Here is a 15,565-nt window from a genome sequence, read left to right on the forward strand (position 1 = left end):
TGAATTAAAATAAATGATTAAAATAAGAAAAAAAAAAACACATTTAACATAAGAATCTGATTTAATAAATAGGTAATTTACTTGTGACATATTTCCTTTAACCTCTTAGTGTCATCGATCGTACAATTGATAACTATGGCATATGTGGACATGGGTGCTGGCTGTGATGGCTATCATCTGCTTTCCTAGAGGCAGGAATCACTACAGCTGTCACCGCAGACCATCAAAAACCTTCTGCTGCTGCGGTACTAGACTGCCACCTGCTGGGCGTTACCCGCCACAAGTGATTTTTAGCATTTGGGTGAATACTATTTGCATTTTATTGTGCAATTTTGTTGCAGTATCGCCTAATTATATTTTATAAGAATTTATAAGGATGTCCCTGCAGAGCTCAGTTCCCGGGGTTCCAGATCCCCAATCTTGGGATTCCTGTGGGTCTAAGTGGTCAGAAACAATGATCAGCAAGTTATTCCCTATCCCATGGGTAGTGGTTAACTTGATTTTTTGGGACTGAGCCTTTGGTTATGTGCACATGGAGTCTTTATACTGCATTTTTTTTTTAGAGGAAACTGAGCAGACCCTCCATGTTTTTGGGGAGTGTTATATTTTTGAGGTGGATTTGGAGAGTTTCCTCTTAGTTTTTGAGGAATTTTTAGAGCAGAAACTATAAGGGCACATAACGTTTAATTGGATTTTTCAGGTACGTGCACACTGAGGTTTTTTGCATTGCCCAAACATAACACGTTTTCTAGTGGAAACTGCTTTTAAGGAATGGTCCTTTGGTGCCCGGTGTTTGCAAATACTAAGCAAAAAGACTCTGTGCCCAATATCGTGTTATTGAAAAAACAAGGTGACATGCTGTTTCTTAGGCCTCATTAAGACGTCCATGTTTAATGTACTGTATGCGTTTCGTCAGTGATTTTCACGGGTAGAACAAGTATCCATTGTAATCCATGGAGCTGCTCACATCCGTGCATTCTTTAGCATCATCATAGATGAAAAGTGCCAATACAAATCTATGGGGCCATGAAAATCACGGAGCGCACACGGATGGCATCAGAGTACAGTCCGTTTGCTCTCTGTCAATAACATTGCATGGTATAGGAGAAGCTTTTGTAATTTATTTCTTTATTCATCTGGAAAAAACACTGATGTAAACATGGATGATAAAAACATACACAGCGACCAAAAATTGGATTTTTTTGTGTATGTGAATAAACATGGACGTCTGAATGAGGCCTTAAGGTTCGTTAACATTTCCCGATTTTGCAGCATTAAACGACCGCCGATCGTTAAATATTTACCAATCCTGATTACACTGGCAAACTGCACCTAACGATGTGCACTGGACGATCAATAATAGATGCACATCTGCGAGACCGCAGATATATGATATACACACATCCGAACATATTCCATCCGCACTCAATATATAATAGGGTGTCTGCAAACTTTCATCACAAACCTGGACAACCCCCTTTAATAAATGTCGGCCATAGTTTTGGGGGGGAAAAAAAAAAAAGGTGCTCCATATGTGTGATATTATGAGGGATAAGACCCCCGATAATTCCAGTAATGTGATGCTGCAGAGCACCATTCATTCTCTATAAGATGGCCAGAGATAATTAAGAACACCCTTTTTATATCTCTGACAGTCTAAGGTAAAAAGAATTTAGGGGAGGCTGCATGATCTACCTCCGCTCCCATCAGACAGGGGGCTGCAGCGCCTCTTTGGAGTCTTATTGCCAATGCACTATATGCTATATAGGAAAAATATGCCAATTTCCTCTCTCCTGGAAGGAGAAAAAACTATTTGAAAATGGAGGTAGCTACCTTGTAAGCTATAGGGAGCCTGTCATGTGCAAAAATGCTATTTAACCAGGGCAATAGGGTTAATTTGATGGTAATATGCACTAAAATGCTGCCCAGCCGCCCTACTGGAATCACGGCTATAAGGAAAATAAAATTCTATCCTTCCTGGAGCTGCTTGCTTTATGTCACAGGGGCCCACTGAGCGGTTCTCAATCACTATATTGTGACTGGCGGCTGTATTCGCTCCCTGCCACTTTGATTGACAGCTCACTCTGCACAGAAGCCACAAACCTGGAACTCGAGCTGTCAATCAAAAAGCAGGGAGTTCTAGGTCTGTGGGTCATATACAGTATCAGTATACGTATGATAATAAAGTTATCCCCAATTAGTTCTCCACTCCTACACCCAGAAAAAAAAAGGAGGTTATAACTTGGTTTATCGATTACTGGGAGTTCAACCAATTTGATCCCAGAGACCTGTAAATCGTGGCTCTGCGGCCCGGGCATGAATGGAGCGGAGGTGCTCATGGTGGACCTCTCCTCCATTCCACATCTATAAGAAGGCCAGAGAACATAACATTAGTTATAAAGTCCCAAGAAAGATCCCTAGGTCCAATGTGTAACAATTCAGAAATAAGACAATTAATAGTACAATTAAAAAACTTTATTATATATGAGTATGATGGGAGTTGTGATCCGTGATGCTTTAGCGCATTACATTGAGTAACTTGTCTCTATTCACAACCAAAGTCCCGGAGAAGAGCAGCAGAGGTTTACACGTAATACGGACGGTACATTCTTCTGTCCACAAGGAGTTGATGCTAAGCGAGCATGACTGTCCGCCCCCCTCTTCTCACTGGTGTATACTGTCCTTTAATCTTGAGACTAGAAAACCGGTCATTCAGTGTGACATTTGTCTGAAAAATACACAATAGCACATCAGCGTTTTTTCTTCTCCAGTGCAGCAATGAAATGTGAAATAAATCTAAAAACGTGATGCACAAAATAAGACATCTAAATAAGCAGGTACCACTGAGACAGGGACAACCCATTAAAGAGGTTGTCCAGGACTGTTTTTCAGCTGCTCCACGTCAACAGGGCAGGGAGCTCTTCTCCTTCCATGATGTTCTGTCAATGGGGCGTGTCTGCTGATGTCATGTTAATTGACAGTTGGCTCCCTGCAGATAGGCAGCGGGGAGTCGACTGTCAATCAGCAAAATGTCAACAGTCAAGCACCTGTCAACAGAGCAGAGTAGATGAGAAGCTGCTGTTCCTTCAATGTGACCTCAGTAGACGCCGGTGAATTGCCGGCATTAATGGTCTGTGATTGCTCTGTGCCAACGGAGATCAACACCAGGCAGGTAAGTTGCAACTACTTCCCTGTTAGTTCCTAGGCGTATTATAAAAAAAAAAAATGTACTCCCAGATAATAACTTTAAGTGCTATGAATTTTCAACCATTATAGACTGTATCTTCACAAATGCACTGAGAAAAGACACACACATACCATAGAAACAGATCGTATGGCAGCTATAAGACCCTTGGAGAAAAGGAACCCAATCCTGGGTGCTCCTGTCCTCTTTATTAAAGGGTCATGAGAACCTGTCCAGTACTCTTCTTTCCAGAAAATCTACTTTGGAGATATGCAGGGAAATTACTATGGTTGGTGTTCCAGTCAAACTTGGTTACTGGAGTCTAGGGGGATCTGTTGTGAATTCCGTTCTTGGACTCCCTCCTGTGGTCATAAATGGTACTTTGGTTAGTTCTGCTCTTGGACTCCCTCTGGTGGCTTTGAGCGGAACTGCTGGTCTCTGAGGGTGGCTTTGTCAGCTGCTCTCGTTTATTGCTTGCTGGCTTCCCTATTTAACTCCACTCAGATCGTTACTTCTTGCCAGCTGTCAATGTTTCAGTATTGGTTCAGATCTCTCTTGGACTTCTCTGAGGACCTGTCTACTCCAGCAGAAGCTAAGTCTTTGCTAGTTCATTTGTTGTTACTGCTTCCTGAATATATTTCTTAGTACTGCTAATTTCTAGTCCAGCTTGCTATCATGATATTCCCTTGCTAGCTGGAAGCTCTGGGGTGCAGAGTGTTATGATCCCAATGGCAGGGGACCTCAAAGATTACAGCAAAGTCTGCAAAACATAAATACCAGCTCATAGGGAAGTGGTAACTAGGCTGACCATATACCTGATCCTAGCGCAAACACTAACAGCAGCCGGGGAACGTGCCTACGTTGATCCTAGAAGTCACGCGCCAGCCGGAGAACTAACTACCCCTATCAGGGAAAATAAGACCTCTCTTGCCTCCAGAGAAAAGACCCCAAAGTAATACAAGCCCCCAACAAATAATAACGGTGAGGTAAGAAGAAAAGACAAACGTAAGAATGAACTAGATTTAGCAAAGAGAGGCCCACTGACTAATAGCAGAATATAGTAAGAAGACTTATATGGTCAGCAAAAAACCCTGCAAAATATCCATGCTGAATATCCAAGAACCCCCAAACCGACTGACGGTGTGGGGGGAGAATATCAGCTCCCCTAGAGCTTCCAGCAATAACAGGAATCACATATTGTACAAGCTGGACAAAAATATGAACAATGCAAATGATCAAGAGTACGAAAGCAGGACTTAGCTTATCTTGCAAAGAACCAGGACCTGAAGACAGGAGCAAACAGAAGTGAACTGATTACAACGATGCCAGGCACTGGACTGAGAATCCAGGAAGTTTAAATAGCAACACCCCAGGCCTAACGAAGCAGGTGAGCACCAACCTGGTAAAAGACAATCCAAGTGCCAAATCACTAGTGACCACAAGAGGGAGCCAAAAAGTATAGTTCACAACAGCAGAGTGGCACCTCCACACCGTGAGTCGGTGTGGGGAGTCTTTTTGCTTACTCTGCGTGGTTTTTTGTAGTCTTTTGTGCTGACCGCATAGTTCCCTTTTCTATCCTCTGACTATTTTAGTGAAGTCTGGCCTCCTTTGCTAAAACCTGTTTCATTCCTGTGTTTGTGACTTTCCTCTTAACTCACAGTCAATATATGTGGGGGGCTGCCTTTACCTTTGGGGAATTTCTCTGAGGCAAGGTTAGGCTTCTATTTCTATCTTTAGGGGTAGTTAACTCTTAGGCTGTGAAGAGGCATCTAGGGAGAGTTAGGTACGCTCCACGGCTATTTCTAGTTTGTGTGATAGGAGTAGGGTTTGCGATCAGCAGAGTTCCCACTTTCCCAGAGCTTGTTCCGATTACTAGTTTACTCATCAGGTCATTCCGGGTGCTCCTAACCACCAGGTCCATAACAGTACAGCTGGCCCACAAAGTGTTAATGCATCTCAAAAGAGGGATAAGAGAAGTTCTGAACCCATTTTTTTTTCTTTGCAGTGTGTTTTGTCTCTCTTTTCCCGTTAATCTCTGGGTGGTTCAGGACTCAGGTGTAGATATGGATATTCAAGGTCTGTCCTCTTGTGTGGATCATCTCACTGGAAGAGTACAAAGCATTCAAGATTATGTAGTTCAGAATCCGATGTTAGAGCCTAGAATTCCAATTCCTGATTTGTTTTCTGGGGATAGATCTAAGTTTCTGAATTTCAAAAATAATTGTAAACTGTTTCTTGCTTTGAAACCCCGCTCCTCTGGTGACCCCATTCAGCAAGTAAAAATTATTATTTCTTTGTTGCGTGGCGACCCTCAAGACTGGGCATTCTCCCTTGCGCCAGGAGATCCTGCATTGCTTAATGTAGATGCGTTTTTTCTGGCGCTTGGATTGCTTTATGACGAACCGAATTCAGTGGATCAGGCAGAGAAAATCTTGCTAGCATTGTGTCAGGGTCAGGATGAAGCGGAGATATATTGTCAGAAGTTTAGAAAATGGTTGGTGCTTACTCAATGGAATGAGTGTGCCCTGGCAGCAATTTTTAGAAAGGGTCTTTCTGAAGCCCTTAAGGATGTTATGGTGGGATTCCCCACGCCTGCTGGTCTGAATGAATCAATGTCCTTGGCCATCCAAATTGATCGGCGTTTGCGTGAGCACAATATTGTGCACCATTTGGCGGTGTCCTCTGAGCAGAGGCCTGAGCTTATGCAATGTGATAGAACTTTGACCAGAACTGAACGGCAAGAACACAGACGTCAGAATAGGCTGTGTTTTTACTGTGGTGACCCCACTCATGCTATCTCTGATTGTCCTAAGCGCACTAAGCGGTTCGCTAGGTCTGTCACCATTGGTACTGTACAGCCTAAATTTCTTTTGTCTGTTACTCTGATTTGCTCTTTGTCATCCTACTCGGTTATGGCATTTGTGGATTCAGGCGCTGCCCTGAATTTGATGGACTTGGAGTTTGCCAGGTGCTGTGGTTTTTTCTTGGAGCCTTTGCAGTATCCTATTCCATTAAGGGGAATTGATGCCACGCCGTTGGCCAAGAATAAACCTCAGTACTGGACTCAGTTGACCATGTACATGGCTCCTGCACATCAGGAAGATATTTGCTTTTTGGTGTTGCATAATTTGCATGATGTGGTCGTGTTGGGTTTGCCTTGGCTACAGGTTCATAATCCAGTATTGGATTGGAAATCAATGTCTGTGTCTAGTTGGGGTTGTCAAGGGGTACATGGCGATGTTCCGTTGGTGTCAATTTCTGCTTCCACTCCTTCTGAAGTCCCTGAGTTTCTGTCGGATTACCAGGATGTATTTGATGAGCCCAAATCCAGTGTCCTACCCCCTCATAGGGATTGTGATTGTGCTATAAATTTGATTCCTGGTAGTAAGTTTCCTAAGGGCCGACTTTTCAACTTATCTGTGCCAGAGCACGCCGCTATGCGGAGTTATATAAAGGAGTCCTTGGAGAAAGGGCATATTCGCCCGTCTTCATCACCGTTGGGAGCAGGGTTCTTTTTTGTGGCCAAGAAGGATGGTTCTCTGAGACCGTGTATAGATTACCGCCTTCTCAATAAAATCACGGTCAAATTTCAGTACGCTTTGCCTCTGCTGTCTGATTTGTTTGCTCGGATTAAGGGGGCTAGTTGGTTCACCAAGATAGATCTTCGAGGGGCGTATAACCTTGTGCGTATTAAACAGGGCGATGAATGGAAAACAGCATTTAATACGCCCGAGGGCCATTTTGAGTACCTGGTAATGCCATTCGGGCTTTCAAATGCTCCATCTGTGTTTCAGTCCTTTATGCATGACATCTTCCGAAAGTATCTGGATAGATTCATGATTGTATATTTGGATGATATTTTGGTCTTTTCGGATGATTGGGAGTTTCATGTGAAACAGGTCAGAATGGTATTCCAGGTCCTTCGTGCTAATTCCTTGTTTGTGAAGGGGTCTAAATGTCTCTTCGGAGTTCAGAATCTTTCCTTTTTGGGCTTCATTTTTTCCCCTTCTACTATCGAGATGGACCCTGTTAAAGTTCAGGCCATTTATGATTGGACTCAACCTACATCTGTGAAGAGCCTCCAGCAATTCCTGGGCTTTGCTAATTTTTACCGTCGCTTCATCGCTAATTTTTCTAGTGTGGTTAAACCTTTGACTGATTTGACAAAGAAAGGTGCTGATGTGGTGAATTGGTCCTCTGCGGCCGTTGAGGCTTTTCAGGAGCTGAAACGTCGTTTTTCTTCGGCCCCTGTGTTGCGTCAGCCGGATGTTTCGTGTTATGATCCTAGTGGCAATGATCGCAAGTTGACTAGCTAAGTAACTAAACCGACGACCAGCTCTGGGGAAGTGGTATCTGGATTGACCACAACCTGATCCTATCCGCAAACAACTATAGGCAGCCGTGGAACGTTACCTGAAAATCCTAGACGTCTCTTCACGGCCTGAGAAACTACCTATTCCTAGAGGGAAAGTAAAGTCCTTACTTGCCTCAGAGAAATGACCCCAAAGATATAGAAAAGCCCCCCACAAATATTAACGGTGAGTTAAGGGGAAAGCACAAACGCAGAGATGAAATAGATTTAGCAAATGAGGCCCGCTAACACTAGATAGCAGAAAATAGGAAGGGAGCTGTGCGGTTAATAGAAAACCCTAAGCAAAATATCCACGCAGAGATTGCTCGAGCCCCCGCACCAACTAGCGGTGCGGGGGAAGCAACTCCGTACCCCAGAGCTTACAGTAGCAAGAACTCACATATTAGCAAGCTGAACTAAACTCATCATACACAGAAATCATATTGCAGACTGATGAGCAAAAAATAATCAAACAGAAACTTAGCTTCTCCAGAAGAGACTGAAAACGAAGATAATCAGGGGAGATCAGAATAGCACTGAATACATCGACAGCCGGCAACAAGTGGAGGAGAAGCAGAGCTAAATAGGAAACTCCCTAGTGCATAACGAGACAGCTGATCAGCCACAGATCCGCAGGATAACAAACAAAGCCACCAGGGGGAGCCCAAAAACAAAACTCACACAATACCACCTGTGACCACAAGAGGGAGCCCGAAAACAGAGTTCACAACAGTACCCCCCCCTTGAGGAGGGGTCACCGAACCCTCATCAAAAACCCCCAGGGCGATCAGGGTGAGCCACATGGAAGGCACGAACCAAATCAGCCGCATGAACATCAGAGGCGACAACCCAGGAATTATCCTCCTGACCATAGCCCTTCCACTTAACCAAATACTGAAGCCTCCGTCTAGAAATACAAGAATCCAAGATCTTCTCCACCACGTATTCCAATTCTCCCTCAACCAGCACAGGGGCAGGAGGCTCAACCGAAGGAACCACAGGCACCACATACCTCCGCAACAACGACCGATGGAACACATTATGAATAGCAAATGATGCTGGGAGGTCCAAACGAAATGACACAGGGTTAAGGACTTCCAAAATCTTATAAGGACCGATAAACCGAGGCTTGAACTTGGGAGAGGAGACCTTCATAGGAACAAAGCGAGAAGACAACCACACCAAGTCCCCAACGCGAAGTCGGGGACCCACACAGCGACGGCGGTTGGCAAAGCGCTGAGCCTTCTCTTGTGATAGCTTCAAATTGTCCACCACATGATCCCAAATCTGATGCAACCTATCCACCACAAGATCCACTCCAGGACAGTCAGAAGGCTCCACCTGACCCGAGGAAAAACGAGGATGAAACCCCGAATTACAAAAAAAAGGCGAAACCAAAGTAGCAGAACTAGCCCGATTATTAAGGGCAAATTCGGCCAATGGCAAAAAACCCACCCAGTCGTCCTGATCAGCAGAAACAAAACATCTTAAATAGGTTTCCAAGGTCTGATTAGTTCGCTCGGTCTGGCCATTCGTCTGAGGATGGAAGGCCGACGAAAAAGACAAATCAATGCCCATCTTAGCACAAAAGGTCCGCTAAAATCTAGACACAAACTGGGATCCTCTGTCAGAAACAATATTCTCAGGGATCCCGTGCAAACGAACCACATTTTGAAAAAACAGCGGAACCAACTCGGAGGAGGAAGGCAACTTAGGCAAGGGCACCAAATGGACCATCTTAGAAAAACGATCACACACCACCCAGATGACAGACATTCTCTGAGAGACAGGGAGATCTGAAATAAAATCCATGGAAATGTGCGTCCAAGGCCTCTTCGGGACAGGCAAAGGTAACAGCAAACCACTGGCACGAGAACAGCAAGGCTTAGCCCGAGCACAAATTCCAGAAGACTGCACAAAGGAACGCACATCCCGCGACAAGGAAGGCCACCAAAAGGACCTGGCCACCAAATCTCTGGTACCAAATATTCCAGGATGGCCTGCCAACACCGAAGAATGAAACTCGGAAATAACTCTGTTGGTCCATCTATCTGGGACAAACAGTCTCTCCGGTGGACAACGGTCAGGTCTATCCGCCTGAAACTCCTGCAGCACTCGTCGCAAATCTGGGGAGATGGCAGACAAAATCACCCCTTCTCTGAGGATACCAGCCGGTTCAGAATCTCCAGGAGAGTCAGGCACAAAACTCCTAGAAAGAGCATCAGCCTTCACATTCTTCGAACCAGGCAGGTACGAGACCACGAAATCAAAACGAGAGAAAAACAACGACCAACGAGCCTGTCTAGGATTCAGCCGCTTGGCCGACTCGAGATAAATCAGATTTTTGTGATCAGTCAAGACCACCACACGATGCTTAGCTCCCTCGAGCCAATGTCGCCACTCCTCAAATGCCCACTTCATAGCCAACAACTCCCGATTACCAACATCATAATTCCGCTCGGCAGGCGAAAACTTTCTTGAAAAGAAAGCAAATGGCTTCATCACAGAGCCATCAGAGCTTCTCTGCGACAAAACAGCCCCCGCTCCAATCTCAGAAGCATCAACCTCGACCTGGAAAGGAAGAGAGACATCTGGCTGGCATAAGACCGGAGCCGAGGAAAACCGGCGCTTCAGCTCCCGAAAGGCCTCCACAGCCGCAGGAGACCAATTAGTAACATCAGAACCCTTCTTGGTCAAATCCGTCAAAGGCTTAACAACACCAGAAAAATTAGCGATGAAGCGACGGTAAAAATTTGCAAAACCCAAGAACTTCTGAAGACTCTTAACAGATGTAGGCTGAGTCCAGTCATGAATAGCCTGAACCTTGACTGGGTCCATCTCAATAGTAGAAGGGGAAAAAATGAAACCCAAAAAAGAAACCTTCTGGACTCCAAAAAGACATTTTGAGCCCTTCACAAATAAAGCATTGGCACGCAGGACCTGAAACACCATCCTGACCTGCCTAACATGGGACTCCCAATCATCAGAAAAAAACAGAATATCATCCAGATACACAATCATAAATTTATCCCGATACTTCCGGAAGATGTCATGCATGAAGGACTGAAAGACAGAAGGAGCGTTAGAAAGTCCAAAAGGCATCACCAAGTACTCGAAATGGCCTTCGGGCGTATTAAATGCAGTTTTCCATTCATCACCCTGCTTAATACGCACAAGGTTATACGCACCACGAAGATCTATCTTGGTGAACCAACTAGACCCCCTAATGCGAGCAAACAGATCAGATAACAATGGCAAAGGATACTGAAATTTGACCGTGATTTTATTTAGAAGGCGATAATCAATACAAGGTCTCAGGGAACCATCCTTCTTAGCCACAAAAAAGAATCCCACACCCAGAGGGGAGGAGGAGGGGCGAATAAGTCCTTTCTCCAAAGACTCCTTTATATAACTCCGCATAGCAGCATGCTCCGGCACTGACAAATTGAAAAGTCATCCCTTAGGAAACTTACTACCAGGAATCAAATTTATAGCACAATCACAATCCCTATGAGGAGGTAGAGAACTGAGTTTGGGCTCATCAAATACATCCTGGTAGTCCGACAAAAACGCAGGGACTTCAGAAGGAGTGGATGAAGCAATTGACACCACAGGAGCGTCGCCATGAATTCCCTGGCAACCCCAACTTGACACAGACATTGCTTTCCAATCCAGGACTGGATTATGAGTCTGCAACCATGGCAGACCCAACACGACAACATCATGCAAATTATGCAGAACAAGAAAGCGAATCACCTCCTGATGAAAAGGAGTCATGCACATGGTCACTTGCGTCCAGTACTGAGGTTTATTCATAGCCAATGGTGAAGCATCAATACCCCTTAGTGGAATAGGGAATTTTAAAGGCTCCAAAACAAAACCACAGCGCCGGGCAAATGACAAATCCATCAGGCTCAGGGCAGCACCTGAATCTACAAAAGCCATAACCGGGTAAGATGACAGGGAACAAATCAGGGTAACAGACAAAATGAACTTAGGCTGTAAAGTACCGATGGTGACAGATTTATCAATCTTTTTTGTGCGCTTAGAGCATGCTGAGATAACATGAGCTGAGTCACCACAGTAAAAGTACAACCCATTTTGCCGTCTATAATTTTGCCGTTCACTTCTGGTCAGAATTCTATCACATTGCATAGACTCAGGTGTCTGTTCAGAAGACACCGCCAAATGGTGCGCAGGTTTGCGCTCCCGCAAACGCCAATCAATCTGAATGGCCAGAGTCATTGACTCATTCAGACCTGCAGGCGTAGGGAACCCCACCATGACATTCTTAATGGCTTCAGAAAGACCCTTTCTGAAATTTGCAGCCAGGGCACACTCATTCCATTGAGTAAGCACCGACCATTTCCGAAATTTCTGGCAATACACCTCTGCTTCATCTTGCCCCTGAGAGAGGGCCAACAAAGCTTTTTCAGCCTGGTTCTCAAGATTAGGTTCCTCATAGAGCAATCCAAGGGCCAGAAAAAATGCATCCACACTGAGCAATGCAGGATCCCCTTGCGCCAATGCGAAGGCCCAATCTTGAGGGTCGCCGCGCAAGAAAGAAATAATAATCTTAACTTGCTGAACGGAATCACCAGAGGAACGAGGTTTCAAAGAAAGAAACAATTTGCAATTGTTCTTAAAATTCAGGAACCTAGATCTATCTCCAGAAAACAACTCCGGAATAGGTATTCTAGGCTCTGACATAGGACTGTGAACAACAAAATCCTGAATACTTTGTACCCTTGCAGCAAGATGATCTACACTGGAGGCCAAACTCTGGATATCCATGTCAGCAGCTGAACTCAGAGCCACACCAAGATTAAGAGGAGGAGAGAAGCTAGACACACAGCAGCTAGACACACGGCAGCAAAAAAAAAAAAAAAAAAATTCCTCAAGGCTTCTCTTCTCCTGCTTCTGCCATGCAATTAACACTTTATGGGCCGGCTGTACTGTTATGATCCTAGTGGCAAGGATCGCAAGTTGACTAGCTAAGTAACTAAACCGACGACCAGCTCTGGGGAAGTGGTATCTGGATTGACCGCAACCTGATCCTATCCGCAAACAACTATAGGCAGCCGTGGAAAGTTACCTGAAAATCCTAGACGTCTCTTCACGGCCTGAGAAACTACCTATTCCTAGAGGGAAAGTAAAGTCCTTACTTGCCTCAGAGAAATGACCCCAAAGATATAGAAAAGCCCCCCACAAATATTAACGGTGAGTTAAGGGGAAAGCACAAACGCAGAGATGAAATAGATTTAGCAAATGAGGCCCGCTAACACTAGATAGCAGAAAATAGGAAGGGAGCTGTGCGGTCAATAGAAAACCCTAAGCAAAATATCCACGCAGAGATTGCTCGAGCCCCCGCACCAACTAACGGTGCGGGGGAAGCAACTCCGTACCCCAGAGCTTACAGCAGCAAGAACTCACATATTAGCAAGCTGAACTAAACTCATCATACACAGAAATCATATTGCAGACTGATGAGCAAAAAATAATCAAACAGAAACTTAGCTTCTCCAGAAGAGACTGAAAACGAAGATAATCAGGGGAGATCAGAATAGCACTGAATACATCGACAGCCGGCAACAAGTGGAGGAGAAGCAGAGCTAAATAGGAAACTCCCTAGTGCATAACGAGACAGCTGATCAGCCACAGATCCGCAGGATAACAAACAAAGCCACCAGGGGGAGCCCAAAAACAAAACTCACACAATACCACCTGTGACCACAAGAGGGAGCCCGAAAACAGAGTTCACAACAGTTTCGCTCCCTTTTCAGGTCGAGGTTGATGCTTCTGAGATTGGAGCAGGGGCTGTTTTGTCTCAAAGAAGTTCTGATGGCTCTGTGATGAAGCCATGTGCCTTCTTTTCTAGAAAGTTTTCGCCTGCTGAGCATAATTATGATGTTGGCAATCGGGAGCTGCTAGCTATGAAGTGGGCATTCGAGGAGTGGCGACATTGGCTTGAGGAAGCCAAGCACCGCGTGGTGGTCTTGACGGATCACAAAAATCTGACTTATCTCGAGTCTGTCAAGCGGTTGAATCCTAGACAGGCTCGATGGTCGCTGTTTTTCTCCCGTTTCGATTTTGTGGTCTCATACCTTCCAGGTTCTAAGAATGTGAAGGCGGATGCCCTTTCTAGGAGTTTTGTGCCTGATTCTCCGGGAGTCCCTGAGCCGGCTGGTATTCTCAAAGAGGGGGTAATTTTGTCTGCCATCTCCCCTGATTTGCGGCGGGTGCTGCAGGAGTTTCAGGCTGATAGACCTGACCGTTGTCCAGCGGAGAAACTGTTTGTCCCTGATAGATGGACTAGCAGAGTTATTTCTGAGGTTCATTGCTCAGTGTTGGCTGGTCATTTTGGGATTTTTGGGACCAGAGATTTGGTGGCTAGGTCCTTTTGGTGGCCTTCCTTGTCGCGGGATGTGCGTTCTTTTGTGCAGTCCTGTGGGACTTGTGCTCGGGCTAAGCCCTGCTGTTCTCGTGCCAGTGGGTTGCTTTTGCCCTTGCCAGTCCCGAAAAGGCCTTGGACGCATGTTTCCATGGATTTTATTTCAGATCTTCCTGTCTCTCAAAGGATGTCTGTCATCTGGGTGGTTTGTGATCGCTGTTCTAAGATGGTCCATTTGGTACCCTTGCCTAAATTACCTTCCTCCTCTGATTTGGTGCTATTGTTTTTTCAACATGTGGTTCGTTTGCATGGCATTCCGGAGAACATTGTGTCGGACAGAGGTTCCCAGTTTTTCTCTAGGTTTTGGCGGTCCTTTTGTGCTAAGATGGGCATTGATTTGTCTTTTTCTTTGGCTTTCCATCCTCAAACAAATGGCCAAACCGAACGAACCAACTAGACTTTGGAAACCTATCTGAGATGCTTTGTTTCTGCTGATCAGGATGATTGGGTGACCTTCTTGCCATTGGCTGAGTTCGCCCTTAATAATCGGGCTAGTTCGGCTACTTTGGTTTCGCCTTTTTTCTGCAATTCTGGTTTTCATCCTCGTTTTTCTTCGGGGCAGATTGAGCCTTCTGACTGTCCTGGTGTGGATTCTGTGGTGGACAGGTTGTAGCAAATTTGGACTCACGTAGTGGACAATCTGACGTTGTCCCAGGAGAAGGCTCAGCGTTTCGCTAACCGCCGTCGTTGTGTTGGTCCCCGACTTCGTGTTGGGGATTTGGTTTGGTTGTCTTCTCGTTATGTTCCTATGAAGGTTTCTTCTCCTAAGTTTAAGCCTCATTTCATTGGTCCTTATAAGATTTCTGAAATTCTCAACCCTGTGTCATTTCGTTTGGTCCTTCCAGCTTCTTTTGCCATCCATAATGTGTTCTATAGGTCGTTGTTGCGGAGGTACGTGGCGCCTATGGTTCCCTCCGTTGATCCTCCTGCTCCGGTGTTGGTTGAGGGGGAGTTGGAGTATGTGGTGGAAAAAATTTTGGATTCTCGTATTTCGAGACGGAAGCTTCAGTACCTGGTTAAGTGGAAGGGCTATGGTCAGGAGGATAATTCCTGGGTTGTTGCCTCCGATGTCCACGCTGCCGATTTAGTTCGTGCCTTTCATTTGGCTCATCCTGATAGGCCTGGGGGCCCTGGTGAGGGTTCGGTGACCCCTCCTCAAGGGTGGGTACTGTTGTGAATTCCGTTCTCGGACTCCCTCCTGTGGTCATGAATGGTACTTTGGTTAGTTCTGCTCTTGGACTCCCTCTGGTGGCTTTGAGAGGAACTGCTGGTCACTGAGGTTGGCTTTGTCAGCTGCTCTCGTTTATTGCTTGCTGGCTTCCCTATTTAACTCCACTCAGATCGTTACTTCTTGCCAGCTGTCAATGTTTCAGTATTGGTTCAGATCTCTCTTGGACTTCTCTAAGGACCTGTCTACTCCAGCAGAAGCTAAGTCTTTGCTAGCTCATTTGTTGTTACTGCTTCCTGAATATATTTCTTAGTACTGCTAATTTCTAGTCCAGCTTGCTATCATGATATTCGCTTGCTAGCTGGAAGCTCTGGGGTGCAGAGTGGCACCTCCACACCGTGAGTCGGTGTG

At 45.4% G+C, this 15,565-nt stretch overlaps 1 protein-coding gene across 1 annotated transcript in view; it reads right to left on the reverse strand.

Annotated features, from left to right (window-relative positions):
* Positions 1-2,460: 2,460 nt before the first annotated feature.
* Positions 2,461-15,565, reverse strand: part of LOC143805758 (UAP56-interacting factor-like) — a 59,576-nt gene continuing 46,471 nt past the window's right edge. The window contains exon 9 of the mRNA XM_077285380.1: positions 2,461-2,728. Within this exon, the coding sequence (XP_077141495.1) occupies positions 2,633-2,728 (96 nt within the window). The 3' untranslated portion in view covers positions 2,461-2,632. The remainder of the gene's footprint in view (positions 2,729-15,565) is intronic.

Source organism: Ranitomeya variabilis, chromosome 2 (assembly GCF_051348905.1).
Source record: "Ranitomeya variabilis isolate aRanVar5 chromosome 2, aRanVar5.hap1, whole genome shotgun sequence".
NCBI classification, from domain to species: domain Eukaryota; kingdom Metazoa; phylum Chordata; class Amphibia; order Anura; family Dendrobatidae; genus Ranitomeya; species Ranitomeya variabilis.